The sequence below is a fragment of the Brienomyrus brachyistius genome, chromosome 16 (assembly GCF_023856365.1).
Source record: "Brienomyrus brachyistius isolate T26 chromosome 16, BBRACH_0.4, whole genome shotgun sequence".
NCBI classification, from domain to species: Eukaryota; Metazoa; Chordata; class Actinopteri; order Osteoglossiformes; family Mormyridae; genus Brienomyrus; species Brienomyrus brachyistius.
The window spans coordinates 20,399,241-20,422,428 of record NC_064548.1 but is presented as its reverse complement, the minus strand read 5'-3'; the positions used below and the strand labels follow the sequence as shown (position 1 = coordinate 20,422,428).

The following is a 23,188-nucleotide window of genomic DNA, read 5'->3' as shown; positions in this document are numbered from 1 at the left end:
CAAATGAAATATTTAACGCAGGGCGTATCTGCCACGCTTTAGCTTGATAATCTTACTGTTTCCTTGGTGAATTATCTGCATGGAAAGGGCACGGAGGGTCCAAGCAGCACTCTGAGAGTCAGTCACCAATGAACTGTTTGACTTCCGATTACCCTGTACCATGTTATCATTTTGTGGAAAATTCACCAGCTACAGATGATTTTAATGCGCTAGAGAAACTTGCAGCTACAGAAGCCTCTGATCTTTTAGGCTCACGGGCTCAGCTTGTGCCGAGGAAATTAGCCTCTTGTATGGATGTCTGTGTGTTAAACAAAAATGTTAAATAACAAAGTACGTTGCCTTCTTAATTTAATGTAGCTGCGTGTGTAGGTTAAGCAGACTGCAGGGAAATCAGTGTTGTTTTTGTGTAATAAAAGGTAGGTCGTGCTTCTTGCAGTCACTTATTTTCCATTATTTGTGCAAACAGAACACAGAATCAATGTATGACAGCTTATTGAAAAGAATCGTCAAGGTCTAATTGATTTTCCAGGTTAACAACAATTAACGCCTGCAAACACCCCCCCTACACCCCCACCCCAACCACCCATGGAATTCCAGGGAATATAGTGACATGTACAGTTTGTTAGTGACCAGTTAGTACTAATGATTACATTTAAGTGTGTTTGTTGCTACCAAGAACAGCAGCTGTAAGTGTGCAGAATGGAATAAGAGGTGACACATGTCTGATGGGGACCAAGTTAATGTGACAGCCGCGGTGACAGACTGCCCTGGGCCTTGTGCTAAAAAGCACTGGGTCTCTGACAGGAACGGGCATCACACCCCATGCACATGAGCTGCTGCGGTCAGAAAATGTGGAGATCGATGCAAGTCGTCCAAGTCTTGCCTGAGCAGAATTAAGGAACAAAGCTGCTCGGTGAGTCTCTGAGCTTCCAGACCACATGTGGGACATGCGGCCAGTCCGTGAGTCACACACGAAACACACTAACAATAACGAACAAGTACGGAGATTCAGCAGGGGGAGAAAAAAAAAAAAAGTGATTTCAGTCTGTCACCATTAATCAGGCTGTGTTTGGGAGGCTTGCTCTGTCACCTATGTGAACAGCTGGATGGGGCCTATGTTTCAGCCAAGTGAGGACCCGTCTTTGACCCCTCCCAAATAACACGCTGATGTCACTGCCCTTCAGTCGTTTCCAATTTTCCACTGGTATCCGTACATGACAATAGCATATTCCGAAAATGTACAGGGCTACATAATAGAAATATGTTAATGAATGTAAACCCATTAAATGAAAAGGCCCACCACGCAGCACGGATGAGATCCGACTCCATAACTCATTAACAGCGAGGACCGGCGATGTTAGAGCAGACAGGGAAAGAGCAGGAGGAGGAGGAGGAGGAGGAGGAGGAGAGGAGCAGAGGTGCCAGAGGAGTCAGTGGCCAAGACTGGGGGAGCGCATGCAATTATCGCCCGGAGAACATCTCAGAAGGAGAAGAGCCTGGAAAGTCACACCTCTTACATAGGAATCAGTGATGAACATTTGTACGTTCCTCAAACATAGATGGCGGAACATTTCATTTATATTTTAATGAACATCATTCCTGTATGATACAACTAAAAGAAACTTATAAAATATATTATATATACACACATTTACATATATCTTGCTTGAACTGTGCAATTAATAGTCTGGCCAGAAGATTTATACTAAATATGAATATTTATGATGTCTACTCCAGTGGGTGCAAACACCCAAAGGGAATGGGAAGTCAAAAGGGAATATTTTAAAATAAATTATTATAGAAATAAGACAGATGTTCAGCAAACATTCACATAGTAAAGACCCACAAATATACCTGCGATACGTTCTAGCCAGGAACAATCATACCATGGTACACACACACACACACACAGACCAGTACTCGTATATTTATGGGGACCCTCTATTCAAATCTATGGGCAAAACCCTAATCGCAACTGACACCCTGACCCCTACCCAGCCCTGCCAACATAAGTAACCAAACATTTTTAGTTTTCTTTGCATTTTTGATTACAGTTAAATCTTTTCTATAAAATTGAATTTCTTCTTGTGGGGACCGAACAAAAAATATTTAAAAAAAAATTTTCTTGATTGTAGTCACTGATTTTCATAAAAATTTAGTTGAATGGACCAGAAAAATATCCCACAATGTCAAAATAACAGGTTTTTGTCACAATTTGGGGGCATTTGGTCCCCACAATGTTAATTTATGCATACCCACACGTGTACCCACACAAACACACACACACACACACACATGCATGCACACGCACAGACAGACAGATACCCACACAGCAAGCATATGAACCCAGCCAGAAAGCAGAGCTAAGTTGGGTGTTTTGAAACTTAAAAACAGAAATAATTTTATTTGTATTATTACAGAAAATATAGAGCGAGTCTAATGTAACAGCCAGAATTGCACAAATCATTGGTGAAATAACACTGCCCATATGGGATCCTCTGAAGAAGTAAACATTAAGGGAGAATAAGAAATAATACAATTACACTTCTATACAGCCTCATATACAAAAGTGGTTATAAATACATGACATCTAGAAAAATATGCTTAGCCTAAGAAATAGACTCTCTCCATACGTACGAACAATCTGACAGACGCGGGCTGCACCTTTGAGTAGCACCAGGCTCGATTGGCCAGATGTTCCATTTTTGGCATGACATTCTTCAAGGCCAAATACACCAGATATAGGCAGGGAGACAGCAGATTTTACAGGAGGACAGCAAAGCATTTTTGTCTTAAAATATCTACACCCTCACATAGAAAACAATCATTAAAAAAAACAACATTAAATAAGAAGCAGGTAACGTTAGCCTGCTTCTCTACCCAGAGCCCCCCGTGCACAGGAAGAAGAACATGGTAACTGCACCATCGCTGCCAAGAAGCACGTCGGCTGCTTAATCCCTGAGCTACAGCCTTGGGCTCGATCTCTCCAGAGAATGCTGTGTCCAAACTTCCCGCAGTGTGACCTAACTGACATGTAATTATGCTGTAATGACGCAGTAAGCAACTCGTGTGCAAGAACAATAAGGAACGGAAAACCAAGAGCTAACAACTGAAGGACGCGGAAGCTTTTGGTTGGCACAGTTTGACATAATTCACAGGTCGTAACTGCTCAGTAGTTATTGGACGCTGTCTTATGAATTTATGGTCCTACGGGTCACTTAGCATAAAGTGTTAGCATTAGCGCCGTTTTTGCTGGTCGTGAAAGTCTGCTCATATCGGCAGGTCATTCCATACTGAGACTGCATTGCAAAAAAAAAAGCAATTTATGTGTAAACAGATGCTCGGAGGGGTCTATAGACAGGTGTGAGAGCTCACAGACCGACGCTCTTTTTCCCAGCGTCACTCAGATAACCGCTGTGGCATCGCTACAAATTCCGGAAGTGGCACCCGAACACACCAATTACTGTGATTTATTCCTGTAATTATCATGATATTGAAAGAGAAGAGATATGTCCCGCCTTATTACAGGCTCATTTGTAAACGCGAATGACAGCACCAGCTGATAATGTCTATTGCTTTGTGTTTTCTTGTTATTGTTGTTACGAATATGTTTCCACTTTGAATTCCTAAGAAACTATGTACAGTGTTCGTCACAGTGCAATGACAGGCAGTCACTCTGTATTTACTCTGATGAGGCCAGGTCCGTGACGGTTCCACGTTGAACCATCCCGGTTCTCTGTCTGTGAGCCATGCTCATCATTTGTCCTCAAACATCTTCAGATCTCCTGTGGTTACCAGTGGTCCCGTCTACCCTGATTTTGTAAGTGGTGCGCATCACGGCGCCAGCTCCCGGACCAGCCCTACACATCAGCGGAGGACTGACTGGCACAGGACGAGAAGCTATCATACAGCGAGTCGCTCAGCGAGCCTAAGATTCCCCCAACAGCCTTGTCAGAGCGGCCATCCATTCTGCCGGGCCTGGGTCCGTCTCCACCGGCACCGTGCTCTCTGTGCCGGAATGCCTTGCCGCTGCTGTTCCTCTCGTTGAGGGATTCCAAGCGGGAAGCGATGACGCCAGGCCTTGGGTCCCCATCCACCACCTCACTCGGCTGGCTCGTCCTCTGGATTGGAAGGAGCACAAAGTACAATGGAGCTCAGACCATATTTTAACTATTCTTCTCAACTCAACTCAACTCAAGAGAGCCTTGGGACCTCATCCGTCACCTCACTTGGTTGGTTCGTCCTCTGGATTGGAAGGAGCACAAAGTACAATGGAACTCAGACCATATTTTAACCATTCTTCTCAACTCAACTCAACTCAACTCAAGAGAGCCTTGGGTCCTCGTCCGTCACCTCACTTGGTTGGCTCGCCTTCTTTATTGGAAGGAGCACTAAGTACAACGCAAATCAGACCACATTCTAACCATTCATCTCCACTGAACTCAAGTGGGCTTTATTGTCAGAACATCCATACACAGGTTTAAAGTGGCACAAGAGAATGTTCCCCCAGGACCATGGTGTGACTTCTGTATGCCTGACAGCAAACCTTTATGTGAAAATGAGTTCAAAGAGAAATATAATTGTTATTCAGTGTCATTCTCCATAGTTTAATAATATTTTTGTCATGTTTGCAGCCCGGTATTCCCCAAAGGGAAGTCAAACAGACCTGGTGCATGCGGCCATGTTGACATTACATTTGAAATGAAAAGCAGGACGAGCTAATTAGAGGTAGGCAACTGCTGTTATTCATCTAAAACATCAAGCAATTTACCACATGCTCTAATCACTGAGCCTTAATTAACGAGAATTACTAACAATTAAAAAGCAGACTGGAAAACAGAAATTCTGTGGACAAAAGGGTGTTGGGAATTTTCAGAACTAACAACTGGTCTTTTTCTGTCCACGATTATGTGTGAAAGCGGACAACAACAAATCAGTTTCCATCTTACATCTCAGACACGACTTAATTCAGGTTTGCCTGCAGGCTCTCCAAAGCTTCTCCTATGGATCAGTTTCATGCTGTTCTTCGAAGGCTCTGACCTATACGTAGATATACCGAAGGAGGGATCACTCAAGAAGCAGCCCACTGGCTGACTCCTCTGATCGGCTTGTGGAAGTGGCGTAACCTCAGTGCACAGACCGCACACACAGAGGTAAAGGAAGCCCTGCAGTTCACGAGCAGCTACATGGAGCCCTATTATGGCACCAGAAATGGAGCAGAGTGACCCCTGAAGCCCAACGAAGGCCGAGGCTGTGACAGAAGCCGTGCCGAGATAAGTTTTTAATCGCAGTTGGTCCGTCATCTTAAGAAAAACAGAGCAGAAAAGAGCCAAAGACACACGCTACTCAGAAAGCTGGTGACCCCTTTGAATGGCGACACGCACGAAACGGCAAACAATCTCATCAGGAGAAGCTAAATTGTCCTCAATTATCCTCTCCACTCGGAACACCGGACTGTATGGCGGTAGCCGCATGGATCCCAATATGCTGGCTGCAATTAAGTACTGGGTCTATTGCATGACTTTCACAAGTCACTGCCATCGTTAGAAAACAATTAATCTCCTATAATCAGGCTTGGAATGGATCTAAGTATCCTGGAATCAGCTGGTTAGAAAGGCCATTACAATCCAGAACATAGGGCCCCAGTGGTGGGGTCCAGAGCAGACTATATCTCAGTGTGTGCCATGAGTGATGACCCGCTCCTGGTGAGCCATGACATTGAAGAAGAGAAGGGGTTGCATTAGCCCAGTATGGACTGGGCATCACTGAGCATCTCTGGTGAGGCATGGTGAGGTGACTGACACTACTGCTAAATCTTATTGTTGATCCTGATGAGTCTCAGTAATCCTCTAGTGCCGTTACGTATATCTTCGTACATTGTGTCGATTTCGGTCCCAGTATCGATGCCCTTTCACATGCAGGAAAATGACACAATGATAGGAGAGCTCATAACTTTAAATCCCTGGAATGATTGCTATTCAAAGAGAAATCACATCTTTGGGATTCCACAATATCCCTTTTAACCATGGCTAATTGGCTAAGTTAAAAGACCAAGACCGAGCTAAAAATAAAACCCAATTCTGACATTGTTGAGACTCCCTAATGGTTTGGTTCAGAACACCGTAAAGAGGACAGGCTTTCTGCACTGTGCTCCTTTCTTCACGAGGACACATTCCCGTCAAGGGGGCTGCTGTGTGTGTGCATGGCCATACACGAGCTGGGAAAGGGGGGGCTTTTTCATCCACGTTCATCATGATGCCGCTTCGGAAAGAGCCAACAGCAGCAACAACCCCACAGTCAGGCCAACTCCCAGCAATCTCTATTATAGATCAAAAACCGAGGGGGGGGGGGGCACAGACATCTCAGGTCTGAGGATGATAGGAATGATGAATGGTGGGGCCAGCTCGGGCCGAGCGACTGATGGGAGCCACTAAAGCTTTGGAGAAGTGCCCCCCCCTTCCGCTCTGGGAGTGTTTGTGAGACGTTATTAAGAGCATCTCCACTGCGTCACCGTGTGTCCCAGTCTGCCTGGCAGGACAAGATATTGGGATGGGGGCCTGTTATGTGCTGGATACCCATGGATGAAAGACCAGGTCCTACTTCCTCTGTAACCCCTCGAAACATTAGGCTTGATTTGACCACTGAAAGTGAGCTATCAAATATATCTGAGCAATGGTAGGCTCTGATTGCATTTACTATTTTCCATAGTAACAACATTTTGTTCATTATTTGCCCACTTCAGATAATGATTTCTTTTCATATTTTTCGAGTGTCTATGTGCCTAAGCCTAGGTGGGTCCAACACCCCTGATTGGTTAGACCTGCCTCCTCTAGTTGCTTGGATCCACCTCCTCTACAGTCTGATTGGTTCTCTGTCTGAACCAATCATTTCTCATTCTTCCCTCAAAATTTTTTGTGTGCAACTCCCATGAGCTAACCCTAACCACCCTCTTTATGTCCTGGGGAACACCTGCAAGCCACGCAGCCAGGACACCCTGTTCTGATGGAGAACATGGGAAATGTTGCAGTGAAGAAGTGGGGGCTGGGTAGGTAGCTGGATGCTGCATCAGCATCTGCTGGTACCTGACAGAGGGCTGAGAGATCAGCCCCCTCTTCAGCCAGCCCATGTCAGGCGTCCCGTGCAGCAGGATCCCGGCAGGAGGCCCGTAGGCACGAGTGCTGGAGTCTGGGGAATGTGTGCGGCTGGGGGGGGATGTGTGTGGCTGGGGGGGGGGGGGGTAGGCTGAGGGGGGTGTCAGACGCTGGACAGAACTGACTGATATGGGAGTGGTGACAAAAAAAAAATGACTTTAATACATACAGAATTAAGAGCATTAACTTAAATGGTATGTTTGTATTTCAAAGCCTAAACATTATTGCAGACATTGCTTATACTCGAAGGTCGTTCGTTTTTGTTTTGCAGAGCTGGCATACATAAGGCGCCATTAGAGAGGGTTAAGCGACGTCCTCTACTTGGTGAATGTCGGCCGGCCCATTGGCTTGTTGTGATGTGTTCTGCTGATCAGCAGAGGAGGTGGAAATGGCAGACAGGCAGTAATAACTGACAGAGCACTAGGCTCGGGATAAACTTCAGGACTTCGGCTCTCAGTGTAAAATCCTCCCCCCCCCCGCCTGGAAAGGTGACTCTCCGTCAGGAACGCTTGGGGCTGGAAGCCGGTTTGTCGGGGCTCTGTGTGCCCAGGACGGCTGTGGCCCCAGAGCCCTGTGGGGAGCCTAATCAGAAGGCAGGCACTGGTCCTCTCATTACTGAGCCCACTGCACCTCTTTGCACCCCACGCCATCCACGGCTCAGTCCCTCGCATTAAGGTGGATGCACAGCCTGCACCTCGCTGCCCGCCGCCCATCGCACAATTACCCCGTGTTCGACAGGCTTAGCGAGGACCTGGAAATAACTAAAGCTGCAGTCAAAGCGAACCTTTGATCCACAGCCTGCAAGGACTCTCACTGCTCTCAGGCCCTTAATGTTGTCTAACGGTCAAATATGATGAATTCTTCATCCTACGCAGCTTGTTTGGCTTTTCGGTTGCTCTTTTTGGATGGAGCGCTCCAACTGTAGTGTGCTGGGTGAAGTGAAGCTGGCACTAAGCCATTTTATGGTGCCCAAACCTGGCCTGTTTGTTCAGAAAACTTAACTACTAGTAGGCATTTCCCCACATATATAAAAGGGCAAAGTAATTCAACACAATTAGAATTCTCTCCTGCAGAAACTGGCTGGCACTCACTGCAAGTTGTGCTTAAAAAAAGGGAATATTTGGCAAGAACAACAAGTTTCTCTTTACTTTGGGCTGAAATACATGGCTATAATATACGAAGCTGCCAAGACAACTAGTCTGAATTGTTTTCATAAGGCTTTGGCCCTTCGAGGCTGCAGAACAGCTCCTGTGTACCTCGGTGTAGATAGTTGCTGGGACTCTACCGCAGCGATATGACACCACTCTTCAATGCAAATGTCCATCATTTGGTGTTCTGATGATGGTGCAAAATACTACCTAAGGTGCAGCTTCAGATTGCCTTAAAGTACATCTCTGGGTTGAGGTCTGCTGCCAGGAACAGTCCAGGCACACATTTTGCACGTTTTCACACTCATCAAATTAGTGCGTGACCACTAATGCCCAGTGAACAGAGGAATCCGAGGACAGCAGGACAGAAACGTGATCACTAAAAACAATTTTGTATATACTGACATTTATCTTTCCCTCTAGTGGGTTGAGAGGACATGAAGCATTCTGGGAAAATGCAACCCACTCCATACGGCTCTGCTAGCACCCTTCACAAACACTCCAGTCTGTGGGTTCCTGTGGAGTCTGTCATACATGCACTCTTTCGATAAAAGATTACCCATGTGACCTTTATCCCCCAATGCTCTGAGGACCACTGTCCACTTTGCACCACTTGACTCACAAAAAAGTGCATTTTTGGGTGATTATGCATCTGGGGTATATTGTCTCTCTCTGTAAGGCTCCCAATGGACAATACCAGTTCTGAGATGCTTGGTCGTCATTCCTAGTATCTAGATCTGCCACACAAAAAAAAGTCCTCCACAACTGACTTAAGCCAATGATGTCTGCCCCTCAGACTTCCATCCCAACGATGACTCCACCAGCTTCGCAAAACAGCCACCAGTTTAACAGATTCAATCAACAAAGGCCCTTCCCGGCATGTGGCAACCAACAATCGCTTCTCAAAATCACTGATATCAACTCACAGCCATGCAAGGCAAGAACTGTGCAATTTCTATGCATCAGCTTAAACACAGGAAAAGCACCTGGTTGGAAACACCTGCTTTCAATTTACTTCAATATACTTTTCATCAACTCTGTTTCATTTATATTGCTAATTATTGTAGCGCGATCAGAGGAAAAGCCAGGTATTACGCAGCAAGTGTGTACATGGCGCCAGCTGCGGGCTGAGCTGGTCTATCACAAAATGTGACCCGTGCTGGCAAAATGAGTCGGAATGAGGAAATTTATTTTTAGATTCTCCTTTTTAAAACCTTCAAAATGATGTATGGTTTGTTGGAATCGGACAAAAAATGGCCCAGTTACATCCGTTAGAAGTTGTTTACATAAACAGGGCTTTATAAAATCGAGTTCTATTGGTTCAGAGTGATGTCATTGGAAATTCTATGCAAATGTTTAGAAAGTAGGCGAGCCTCGCTTCACAGTGATACCAAACAATCGGTGGGGGGATTCCCCGTCATGCCGCGAGTGAGTGGAGAAAAACACGGATTTTCTAAGAAAATTTAAGATAAAGGACTAATGTCTGAAGACAAAGCCCGTACAAAAATTATGATGGTTCAAGGTATTTATTTGCTATTTTGATTATTGGGATCGATAGACGATGACTTAATGGACTCATTTTTGGGAAAATCTCAATTTCGACAAAAATGAACTCTCTGACATTTTTGACTCTAGCTCATAATTAGCCTGTGTGCATTCCGACTCATTGTGCCAGCACGGGTCACAAATGTAGATAAACTTGGAGAGTATATCTTTCGACATAATGGAGGCCTGCTCTGTGCTTTATATCGGCTGCATGGTGACACACTGGCGATACGCATTTTATAAAGACGCCTGCCAATAATCCGGGGGCAATGAAAACACATGGTCTTATGTCGTATTAACATGCCTGTAAGGTGTCGACCATTGACTGCCAGTGACCTCCTAGCAAATCCTTCTGCCGGCTTATAAAACACCTGCCAATGCCAAGCTAATGCGCTCGATGCTGTAGAAGGCCTAACCCCTGACTTGTAGTTAGCAATGCTAACAACGATTTCTACTGTTGAAAGTCTTGTCACTAATCATTGGGTGTTTGGGGGGGGGGGGGGTGTTGGTCATGCACCTTGTTTCTGCCTCTGCAGCTGAAAGGAAGGGAGGGGGGGGGGGTGGAAGAGGAAATCTATTATAATTCCAGCTCCAGTAAAGGTCAAGCGATGCATTCAGAATCTGGGTCTACGAGCTGCAGGAATTCCTACCACGGGAACGTCACCTTTCCTTGGAGACTCAAGTGCTCCAGCTTAGAACCTGACAGAAATCTTCTCCAATAAATGAGCTTTTAGGATGGTGTTACTTAGAGAGCTGCGGAAACCAACATCATCAGTCCCTCCGAATCATACTGAAGATCCTGGGATCTAAGGCCAGCCTTCCTTATAGGTGACCGATGATTCTCAGTGACCAAAACATTTCAATAAAACTGGTTGCGCTCCATGACGTTACACTTATTTACATTAATATTTCACTTCTTTTCTTGTGAAACCGACGCGAGCTGGCTGGTGCGCAGCCAGACACGCTGTGCTACTGAAAGGTTTTAAATATAAATTAATTCACTAAATTTGTTTTTGCCCTGGGGGGTGGGGGTGCACAGCAGCATCTCGCCTAGTATGCCAGAACACTCAGGGCCGGCCCGGATTGTGTCCCAAGATGGGTGGAAACCTCCTCAGATAAGTTAAATCGAGCTATACTTCATTTCAAAAGTACCTGGACGGAGACTGAACATTTGGAGAACTTTCTCTCCCTACCTGAACGTTAATGTACTGTTCTCACTCAATCCTCGATGTACATCAACAAATATAATTGCATTAGTGTTACTACCTTTTAATTAACAAAATTTTACATTATGTAAAATCCATCACACGGGTAAATCAGTCATGATGATTCATTTTACACTGTTTCACTGCACCAGATGTTTGTGGGTTTTATGTCTTGAAGGGGAAATTTAGCAAAGAAGCAAAGTTTATGTTGCTCGTTATCAGACAATATGGGACACTGCAATGTTATTTTATGGAGAGGGAATTAGTCAGACACAAAGTGAGACATTTATCATTTGTTTAAAGAGAGCGTAAAGATATTATAAATCCCCAGCTGGTAGTGTGCTGCTTGCTGTCTTCTGTTTAACTGTGCTTGGATGTAGGCACAGTGCCAGGCGTGTATGTTGGTGGCTGGATTGGGAAGGGGGGGGGGGGGGGCGGCTAGGTGTGCCTGAGCATCTGCCCCTTTTTGGCCAAACTATTAAAAGTGGCTTCATTTAAAGGTAGTGAGTGCCCCTTTAATGTATGTGTCAAAGACTCGGAGCTGCAGTATCTGCACAGCCCAGCACAGCGTGTTCCTCTGTGAGCGAGGTCATGCCAATACCGCGGTGACGCACTGCTGTACCGGGTCTGCTCATGTTTACTTTGGGCAGAACGCATTTCTGCCTTTTAGCGCAATTAAAATAAGAGAATGGAGAAGGATAATGAGACCTTTAAGATGTCGACGTTCACGGTAAAATGCAGCTCTTCGCCTCTCGCAAATCACCTCAGTACGGCTGGAAAGGTCAGTCCGTCCTTATTTATAATGGTGTGTTCTCCTTTTATAATTATTATCATTGTTTTATTTTCTAAATTTGTCATTGGGGTATTAAGAAAAGTCCGGAACTCCACTGATGGCTTGAGACAGCTGAATTAAGGAGTGTGGGAGTAGCCACAGTACTGCCCGTCCTTATTTTGCAGCATGGTGAAATACTGCAGCCCGCAGACGAAATGTGTGTGTCCTGATGGGGGCTGCGATTTGTGCAGGTCTCTGTGTCCCCAAGGCGCTTAAAAACCTTGGTGGGAGGGTGTCGAACAGAGCTCAGAGAAAGGTGTGTATCAGCTTAGTGAAAGGGTGTAGGACAGAGCTCAGAAAAAGGGTATAGAACAGAACTCATAGAAAGGGTGTGTATCAGCTTAGTGAAAGGGTGTAGGACAGAGCTCAGAAAAAGGGTATAGAACAGAGCTCAGAGAAAGGGTGTGTATCAGCTTAGTGAATGGGTGTAGGACTGAGCTCAGAGAAAAGGTATAGAACAGAGCTTAGAGATAGGGTGTGTATCAGCTTAGTCAAAGGGTGTAGGACGGAGCGCAGAGAAAGGGTGTGTATCAGCTTAGTGAAAGGGTGTAGGACAGAGCTCAGAAAAAGGGTATAGAACAGAGCTCAGAGAAAGGGTGTGTATCAGCTTAGTGAATGGGTGTAGGACTGAGCTCAGAGAAAAGGTATAGAACAGAGCTTAGAGATAGGGTGTGTATCAGCTTAGTGAAAGGATGTAGGACAGAGAAAGGGCATGGAACAGAGTTCAGAGGGACACTGAAGCGTATGGATGTAGGGAAGTACACAATCTGACCACTCCACTACTTACCTTCCTGAAACAGGCTCCTGGTGTATGATTAAATGTATTATTATTTACTGAACTGCAACCTTTTAAACGCACTCAACGTAATTTTAGCTAAAACCTACAAAAACAACAGTGATGGACTTCAGGGTAACGCAGGTTAACACCGGAGAAAACGCATCATTCGCTGCACTTTCATTATTTTCCAAGAATGAACGAGTTGCACAGCAGAAGACAAGAGTTACTCAGAAGCCCCTGAGCTATTAAAGCTTCTGTAGTGGGAGAGCTTCCCGTGCAAAGCTGGAGGCAGGGATGCAGGCACTTACAGCAGCACAGTGACCGGTGTCCATCTCTGGTCTGTCGTCTTTGCTCAGGAAGCCGTATGGAGAGACCCCCGCGTGCCTGTCGTCGCCGTACCGGACGAGCAACTCCTGTCGGTAGTAGTCCATGATGGACCAGTGAACACCCACTTTCTCTTGGGCTCTCACTTCCTGGTCCCCATCGGCTGTGGAGAGTGACGCACATCGGTGTGTCTCTCGTTTTCTGGCCAGGCTGCCGGAGCCGGCGGCAGATTGCCGGGCCTCTGTGCCCATCTCCGATACATACCGCCATAACAGAGGCCCATACACATTATCGCTGCGAGAAGGGGCTGGTGTCTCCACACAGCCAATCACATTCCAGTGTAATTTATCATCATCTAACAGGCGATCGTGAGAGAACAGGAATGTTCTGATAATAATAACGCGCCGTCGGATAATTAGAGGCGGCCAAGCCTTCCCGTGAGGGATGTTGGGATGCACAGAGGGATCAGCCAGTCCCTTGGTGCTCCCGTCATACTGGAAGCATTCAGCACCACACGCCCAGGAGTCCGGATGCTATGAAGAAGCCTGTTTATCTGGCACTGAATCAGAAAGAACTAACAAGGGCTGGAAATGGAGGGAAACGAAGGAACAAACAGAAATAAATGAGGTGAACCAACCTTGGGTGAGATTCTTGGTTTTACTGTGTGGAAGTCGGCACCTCAAATCCATGTCAATTTCTGGGTCGTCCTCGGGCTCGCTGCTGCTGCCGGAGTACAGGCAGACCCGCAGCGCCTTGTCCTGGAGAGGCGGCAAGGCCGCGGTTACCGCCATGCATTAACGCGAGGCTCCTCGCTCGCCGACGACGGGACCACCTTCACCCTCGGATGCGCGTCAGTCGAATGCGCGCTCGCGGCTGCCTGTCCGACGGCGGCAAGATGTACGATCCCCTGTCAGCGCGACTCGCTCCTCGGCACGGCTCTGCTCCGATAAGCCCAACGCAATCTCACCATTATCTAAATAATATTCAGAGGAAGCCCAAACAATTTTAAGGCCATCCATTTCAATGAGTAATCCGCAAAATAAACAGCACGGGGAAAAACTGCGCCTCCTTATAGTTGCCATGTTTTCATTCTCTTCACAAATTCTACTTAGCAGATATTCATCTGGGAAGAGTTCAGTGAAGTACAGCCTTCCCCCCAGCTAATAAATACCCATGACTGCCACCAGGAAAACAACGCCGCCCAATGCTTAAACCAAACTTTTTATTTGTATATTAGTGAGTATTTCATTGTCTGTCTGTTATTGAGTTTTCAAAAACACTACCAATGGAACACAGTGAATTTTAAGCAAATATGAACTGAACAGCTATATGTAGAATAAGGAGTTGCCTTGGGCCCCCGGATTACCTGTGTTGTGGAGGACATGAAATAATCATCAGTTTTCTTAGTAGGGGGGCCTCCCCCTAAAGCTTTGCCTAGGTAAAATGTACACTGTATGGACAAAAGCATTAGGACACACTTCTCAGTCACTGAATCCGGATGTTTCATTCACACCCATTGCCGCAGGTGTATAAAATCAAGCACCCAGCCATGCAGTCAGGTTTGCAAACATTTGTAAACGAATGGGTTGTAGTGAGGAGCTCAGTGAATTGAAATGTGGTCCATCGTAAAATGGAGACTGTGAGCCAGGCCTTCATGTCCAACATCAGTGCCTTACTTCATAAATACTCTTCTGGATGAATGGACAAAAATTCCCACAGACACACTCTAAGATCCTGTGGAGAGCCTTCCCAGAAGAGTGGCAGCTGTTATAGCTGCAAAAGGGGGACCGGCTCCATATTGATGCCTATGGATTTAGAATGGGATGTCATAGAAGTTCCTGCGGGTGTAATGGCCAGGTGTCCCAATACTTTTGCCCATATACTGTGGATCCGGCTCTGCCTCCAGCCCTATGCTGAGGTGAAGGAAGCGGTGGTGCTGGGAGTGAGCAGTCCTTACCGTGGAGACATTGTGGTCCAGCCTGGTGCCCCTCGCATCGGTGCACTTGCTATGGTCTTCCGGGCCTGGGTTGTACACAGTCTGGTTCAGCCGCTTAGGAAGCACAGCGCCTGGGTGCATCACAGTCACGCAGATTGAGTCCGAACACTCAGTGAAAAGTGCATCGCAGTGAAACCCAAGCAAAATTACATGCTCGGCTGGCCGGGCGCTCATTACAGGACACAAAGCATCAGTATATGAACGAATAAATGTGCTGTTCCTGCCTGAGCTCACTGAGAGACCTCTGAGATGTAGCTCTCCGAGAGACCTCAGTAGGAGACTGTGTTAATTAATGATCATTTCCTATTACTAATATGTGTCTTTGTGGCTAATCCCGTTTAAAGAATAACTGATAAAAAGTGTGTTTTAATTTATAGTTGTGAATATCAATAATATCTAATTTGTTGTATTTTGTTTTGTCTTATACTCTTCATAGTCTTTTTTCCTTGTTTGTTTATTACTTTGTGACAACCTTTGTCAGCCATACTTGAATACATGTTGCAGTGAAATTTGCAGTGAGATCAGTGGATTGGTCTTAAACATGAACTCGATCGTAATCCGGCAATGTTATACATGAAGCTCAGATCTGGGTTTGTGATTAGAGATTAAACAGAGGTCTTGCTGCTAAGAATCGCTTTGTCGAACTGCAATGCTTCCAGTATGAGTCCTTCATCGAGTTATCGTTCTCCAACCTCTGTCTTTAATTGCAGTGAGGAGAGGACGACCTCCCTAACTCACTCTCTGTTTTATGCCCAATATTATACGTGTTGTGTCCGCGTGAACACATAATACGTTTATCTAAATGAATAAACCCCTTCAGCATAATGTTCTACAGATGGGCAGCTACTATCCAATTAATTAAGTAAACCGCTCCTAATTAAAACCGAAGACCACGTCTTGGTGGGGTGGGGGTCTTCGGTAGACGGGGATGATGTGCTGACTCTGTGTCTATGAATCTACAGTTCGGTCTGAAACAAACCCATCACTCAACACTTCACTGTTCAACGGCTTCTTTCAGGTGCCATCTTTCATAGAGATAGGTACGATGCAGAGAGCGTAAAATCGCAGATCGCTAACTGGCTCCCATTTTGTCAAGTCAAGTAGGTCTTTAATGTTCATTCTTAACCACTCACAGTTGAATACAGTGCACAGGTAAAAATAAAACGGTGTTTCTGACGGTCCGAGGTGCTGCATAAATTAACACAAGACTAATGTAAGACTTACACGTAACAACCTAGCGACACAGAGTGCGTAGTGGGCAAACATTGTTGGAGAGTTCAAAAATACAGGACAATTGACACCGACAAGTACAAACAGCACAGTAAACGTCGTGCGTGTTGTGAATGCAGCAAGTCAAATTCTACTTGGGGGACTGAGTAGGTTCCTCTTTGAGGTACTTTCTGTCAGCTATCCTCACGTCTCACACAAGACTGCACAGACCAATGGAAGCTAGTGAGATAAAGCCTGATGTTTTCCCTTTGACATCCCTCACGCTTGACTCAGCATTATTTTGCTGATGGTAATTCACTCAAGCCCAATCAATTCAAGACACAGAATCACAAGCATGTGCATTTCACACAGCAAAATCTCATTACGATCTCCAGAAACAGTTACAATTGTGTGTGACACGCTTCTTTCGAACTAGGAAAACTGCATTCCAGATACTTCACTGATCGGACAGAACCTGATTAAAGTTCCACACGAAGTACGTGGCTGGAAACTTTCAATGAAAATGTACGTCAGCCTCTTCTGTACCAGAAGGTAGGATCAGGACTTGTGAGCTCACAGGCTGAATAATTCACCCCTCGAAGGAGCTGGTTATTTTTACACTGTTTAAAATGTAGCAGATAGGGGCCATGGTGCCTGAGTCAGGCTCCGGGCCGACCAAGGTGCGAACAGGAAGACTGCGCTGGAAGCCGCAGCAGAGCAGCAGAATAATACCAGCTTACCTGGGGATTCAGTGCTGGGGGTCCAGCTCACAGGGTCCGTCATACTGCTGCCAGATACGCTGGGGGACGACACAGAGTGATTGAGGCAGGTCCCAGGGCAGGAAGGCACTTTGGATTTAGGCAGCGCGGGAAGAGGAAGGTCCTGGGTGGGCTCAGTGGGATCGGCTGATGCCCTCCTGGGGCAGAATTCTGTTTTTGGAAGATGCCGCCCCGGCACCCGAGCGACGGATTCAGGAAGGGGGAAGGTTCCAATTCCGCTGTCCAAAGTTCGCATCTGACAGCTGGAGCCTGTGGTGCAGGAGAAGCGTGTGATGGAGGAGGTGGAGGAGGAGGAGGAGGGATCCGTGGGAGTCACAGGCAGGGAGAGGGGTTGTGGGAATACGTGATATCGTATAAAGGTTCGAATAACGGAGCAGAACCAAGGAAGAACAAGAGAGTTACTTCTCCTGTAACCTCATTTGTGTTATAGTGACTTTAAATAAGACTGTGTCCTTGTGAAGTCATTTAATGGCATTGAGGTATTTATGTGACTGTACGAAAACCAAAGACTCAATAAACTGGCCTGATTTGTATCTCGTGGTCGTTCCTGGCGAGTCCCTCTCTGCATAATGTCTGCACAAATACATCCCGAATCTAATTCACACAAACTCTGTCCGCTGCATTACAGTGAATGTCAATTTATTCCGGATTTTCTATTGCCTCCTACATTAATATTATGCCATGCAACAGAGAATTTACACTCACAAAATGACAGTGTGTAGTAATGCAGGGACGTTTATGCAACAGATGGTTATTTTATTTTTTGTAATTTGACTCTTTCACAGGGTCCTCCCCCGAACGTGACAGATGGATTGTTGTTCACTGTGATCCAATTACAAGTATCTGTGAAGGATTCTGGCTTCCAGTTCCACACTAATTGCCATGAAGAGCACAGAATTTAATACGGAAAAAGTTCTGCGTGCAGTGACACTTTTCACCATGAAACAATAACAGACTGAACAGGGGTCATTAGACAAATAACACAATAGACAAATGTGCTAGTGTGCAAAAAATCAGAAGGAACCTAAGTCCAAAACTTACATGTATTTTCAACTTAGTGAAATATTTTATTTATGGATTTGTGAATATTAGACTGCGGTAGGAACTTTCCATCCATCCATCCATCCATCCATCCATCCATCCATCCATCCACCTTTTCCTTATCAGGATGCCAAAGTAGTAGGTGCTTTATGCAGATATATTTTTATCAGTACATTTCATACAGCTATGATAATGTGTTTCAGGACCTCTCCAGGTACTGCAGGTTTCTTGGAAGATTTTTATGTAGGTATGTATTGCAAACAAAGTCTTCTCTACCCATTCCTACCTCACCCAGGCTTGGGAAACCTAGGCGCATGTTCATATTTGTACCAAGAAGAATGGTGTCTGACCAGAACGCGCATGGTCACAAACGGCAGTGTGCCACAAACATATTAACAGGAAAGTTATGGACAAGGAGGTGTGGCATAAGCACAGCAGATATCTGTAGTTAATACTTTAGTATGAGTGGATGTGATTACTAGAACCAATTAGGTTTACCCAGTGAGGGCGGGTTTTACCTCGTCTCCCCCCATCCACACTCCTACGCTGGAGATACGTTACTAGAGGAACCTGGAGGTGCACAAGCGACAGATGGTGAATTTAGCTCATATCAAAATGCCTCATGGCTCCTATGTTCTCCAGATAAATATAGATTGATTAGTCTTACGCCGGGTAAATTAGGATGATACGTCTTTGGCCATAAATCACGCATTAAGGCATATTGCCGGCTGGATGTGGGCTAGGGCTACGTAGCGTTTCCATGTGACCTTTCCGCTTCCTCCCCCCGATGCGCACGCTGTCCCACAGCACTTTTTCCTTACCGACGGCTTCCATAAAGACCCGCTTCGGTGGGCTGTGGCCTTACGGGGACGGAGCCACACCGAGGAGAGAAAAAGGCGATTTGACAGGAAGAAGAATGTCTCAACTTAGACTGGCATCAAAGTATTTATTTTTTTACATGACATCCTTAAGTTGGATCCCCGTCAGGATCACATACTAATTCCAAAAAGAGCATAAAACACCACAGGGACAACCTACGGTGCCTGGAAAATTAGGGATAAGTGGGGGGAGGTACCTGAGCACCTGCCCCTTTAACTCGAATGGTAGAACGTGCCCCCTTTCCGGTATCTGCGCGCTCCTTCTCAATCACGAATGCAGCAAAAACCACAAATTTAACCGAGGGGGAACCCTTCGCCTCAGCACGGCCCTGACAAAAACCCACATTTGGACGAACCTTTAGAAGAGATGGGAGCCCACGACCAACCGAGCTAGTTGGTTCGCCACACCCTGTCTCTGAACAGCCTGCATGACAGGGGCTGACACACCCCCACCCCCCCTGGGGGTGCTGGCGAGAGGCTACATCAGAGTCCGATTGGAAATTGATTTCCACACAAAGCTGCCACGTTCACCATAGATTTGTATCCCCGCGTCTTTGGAATGAGGACCCTGAAGCTAGCCAGACGGGTGCCCGACTAGCTCTAGCAGGTGGGGGGCTGGACGCCGTGTGGATGGGGGCTTGGTTATGGCTGCAGGACGCCCCCATTATTCAGGGGGAAAATATAGCGGCAATTTAATGGGGAGAGATTTGGGGAGCAGGTTAAAAACACTGTGACCAGACAGGTCATGAGATTCATAGCTGACATCTTGCTCAATGTGTGTGTTAAATTAAATTGAACACGAATTAAATTAAATTGCACAAATATGCTTGTTTCATGCAACCCTGTTGTGACCCTCTATCCACAAACGTATCGATGACCATAACTCCAACCCTGACCATTAGCTTGAATTATGAACAATAAAATGAGAAGGACTTAGAATAGGGCAAGCGCCTCGCATGCCGTAGGGCAGCTTGGATGGGCGTGATATCAGCAGTCACAGCGGGGACCACAGCCACATAAAACTGGGCACGAGGCTAGCGATCGGAAGCTAAATCAAGGCACCGCTAAAATCTTTATGAGATACTTAATTCATACTCAAAAGCGCTGGGAAATGGCATCAAGGTAATTAAAATACGGCTCTAATCAGGAATTTTATTTCTGGCTCCGGTTCAGCCTATGTGGCGACATGTTAAATTGAGGTAATTTTACACATTTCAGAAACACGGCCTAAAATACACGTGCGAGACCTAACAGCGAGGGTGCGGTGAGAAAGAGCTTCATTTCGGGAAGCCGAGGACTCTGGATAATAGGAAAGGACAGCCCGCCTTCACTGCTTGAAGGTAGGTCTTTCTGGAAGGGCTTAAGAATCAAACCTTCTGCTACTATCTGCCAGTGTTAAGGGCCCCTCAACTCAACAGCGTCTCTCCTGAAGGTGCTTTAATTACTGGAGCTTCAGTCTGTCTTCTTGGAGATGGTGAGTGAAGGTGAAAGCACATGTCCACAATGTCCCTTAACCTTTGGCCATGGCCTGGTAGGCCTCCCTGAGGTACAGATGACCTAGAACCCCAATCCTGACCTTGAATCCATATAATGCAGAAGAAAGAACTGAAAGCCCTGTTAAGGATCTGTTTTGTGGCCTTACAGGAAGGTCTGAATCAGGGTTCCGCAATTACGTTCCTGTAGGGCCATTTTGCTGATTTCCCTGCTCAGTCACACCTTATGCAGTACATAAGCTCATTGCTGGGAACTGTATTGTAGACTGGCCCTCCTAGGACCGAAATTGGGAAACCCTGGTCTATATTTTTCACACAAAAGTACAAATCTTAGTAGCCTAGTCTGGAAAGCAGGATAATGTGCAGTTAGGATAGATGGTCATCCATCAATAAGCGGTACTTCTCCATGCACCTGAATTTAGGGAAGTTCCTACACCAGAAGGCAGCCTGGACGCTGATACTGGGTGCATGGGGGCAACTGGTTTTCCTGGGTTTGTTTCATCTAAGTGTAACTTTATCATGTCACGTCTGAAGAGGAACAACACACCCATACTGTTTCATGTCCACTGAAAATGGAGAATTCATTATATATAATATACACACACATATACACACACACACTCAAATTTCTTGATACACTAGAGTATTTAGATCTTGTGTGTTTATTATCCTGATGAACTTTGGATGATGCTACATCATAAATCATACAAGACATTTTCATTATTATTTATTTAGTAGATGGTTTTATCTATTTTGAGAAAGCACAAGATTAAGGGCCTTCCTCAATGACCCAACGTGGAAATCATTCTGCCAACCCCGGGATTTGAACCAGTAACCTACCCCTTTCAGGTACACCATATTAACCTGCTGAGCCACAGCGAAAATTGCCAGGACTCGGCACCTCTGACAGCTCACCCCCACACTGTGTAAGGTGGGTGTGCGATGTGCTGCGAATTTCTTGTCGCTTTCTGTGGCCCGCCGGAGACGGCATAGAGCGCCACACTAGGAAGCAACAGAGCCCACATTTGCTCGCGAGTTCGCAGACGGTTCGCTGGTGAGTAGCTGCGGAGGAGTCGCTGTGTGCCTGGCATTGGCAGGTCTCCGCTCAGATGGACGGCCTTCACTCCCCAAGCGGCACATCACCGGTCGCGTCTCGCCGAACGGTGGACCATGTTTACAGTGATCTTCAGAAACATCAATACTTTTGCTACCCTTTTCGCTGGCATTTTCCGTGGCCTGCTTTGTACGCTCATTATAAGTTCTATTATCTCATGCAGGCCACTCCATGAACTGTGTGCATTTGTGCATCAATTTGTGTGCATATGCAAATATGCATTTTATTCCCGAGAGCTCGACGATCATTCCCACCTGCACCATCTGCTTTTGATATGTTTCTGATTATGTGTGGGAACCATTAAGCCAATTTTCTATATCAGAAAGACCTCTGCATTAACACATTAACATTTAGTTATTTAGATTTTCTTTATCCTAAGAGATAACTATCCAAACCATATGGTACTTGTTGAAACGACAAGAGCTTCAGATCCTCTCTACCACACAGTTTGTTGTTTATTTTTTTTTCTGAAAATATAACTTGATACCGGAGAATCCCAGCCCTCTGTGGTAAAAGCCTCACCAAAGAACCAACTCAACCAAGACATGCCAGAGTCCCACTTTCCCCACTAGTGGGCAAAAATATCCTGGACCACATATGTGCAGAAACAGCTACAACCGTGAGTCAGAAGGTCCGGATTCCCAGCATTACTGAGTCTGGATGAGTGCTGTCTTCTAAATTATGAGGGAAATCTGATCAATTTAATCGAAAGAGGCATGCAAACTCCTCTTGGATGATGATCGTGTTTAAATGAAAGAACTTCTTGGCTGAGGCCCCTAATTGGCCAGCTCTCCATATAAGCAGAGATAATTCCTTAATAACTGTTTAATGACAGAATGTGTGGGTGCACTCGTGTCGCCAAACTAGCTCTTCAGCTAAGCGCTATTGGAGGAGGGGGGGGGCGTGTCCTCGGCAGGCAAAGACGGGCCGTTCTGCCTCTCCTTGCTTCGGGTTGAACCCGCGCACTTTCCTCCTTCATCTGGCACCATGGCTGACATCCTAGAAACCCATCTGCCAGCGTAGTAATGCTGCCACTAGACCTCTTGCTCTTTGGACCTGCCTGACACCTTATTTTTTCCCTTCGTTTTCTACTGACAAATCTTCTTATTGATTCGGACAACAAGCCTGACAGTGGGATATTCTGGCAGGTCCTGCCGCTGCACGTTAATTAGGCACTAATTGCAATTGTTGATGCAGGAAAAAAAAAAGGATTCTAGATCATTAGCATTTATATTCCAGAGAATGTTTGCAGGGTACGTGTGTATGTGTCCGTCCACATACGCAATAAACTGAGCCGCTTAAAGTATTTTGACTTTGAACATGCTTACCCAGTGGCTATAATGCTTCTATCTAAGTCCATAGCATTTCCAGGAAAACCAGGGCAAAGGCAAAGGAACAACCGATCAGGATGCCAGTGCTTGCCAGGAAATAACGGGCTGTAAATAATGAGTAGGTGCCCATCTTAGACAGTGTAGGGCGGCGGGAAGCCTATCGACAGGGGAGTCCTTACCGGGAAGGTGGTCCTGGCACGGTGACTCAGAAGCAGGGTCCTCATCACGGCCAGCCTTGAGCATGATCTTCTGTGGGAGAAGCGGCCAGATCCAGGTTAATGTTTCACCCTGGGATTCTGCTTTCATATCAAGCTAACTAGCACTATACCATCATAGTTTCATATGTGGGTAGCAAAGAGGTTTA

The 23,188-nt window shown here is 45.9% G+C and overlaps 1 protein-coding gene across 8 annotated transcripts in view; it reads right to left on the bottom strand.

The window, feature by feature from the left end:
• Window positions 1–1,566: 1,566 nt before the first annotated feature.
• Window positions 1,567–23,188, bottom strand: part of LOC125709858 (nck-associated protein 5-like) — a 121,047-nt gene continuing 99,425 nt past the window's right edge. For 6 of the 8 annotated variants that reach the window (XM_048978818.1, XM_048978817.1, XM_048978815.1 and 3 more), the window contains 6 exons: window positions 23,004–23,073; window positions 16,929–17,216; window positions 14,941–15,050; window positions 13,621–13,741; window positions 12,968–13,146; window positions 1,567–4,121 (listed from right to left, as the gene is read on the bottom strand). In XM_048978818.1, the coding sequence (XP_048834775.1) occupies window positions 3,861–4,121; window positions 12,968–13,146; window positions 13,621–13,741; window positions 14,941–15,050; window positions 16,929–17,216; window positions 23,004–23,073 (1,029 nt within the window). In that variant the 3' untranslated portion in view covers window positions 1,567–3,860. Of the gene's footprint in view, window positions 4,122–12,967; window positions 13,147–13,620; window positions 13,861–14,940; window positions 15,051–16,928; window positions 17,217–23,003; window positions 23,074–23,188 lie in introns of those variants that run through there. The other 2 variants (XM_048978819.1, XM_048978824.1) reach the window with 2 other exon arrangements.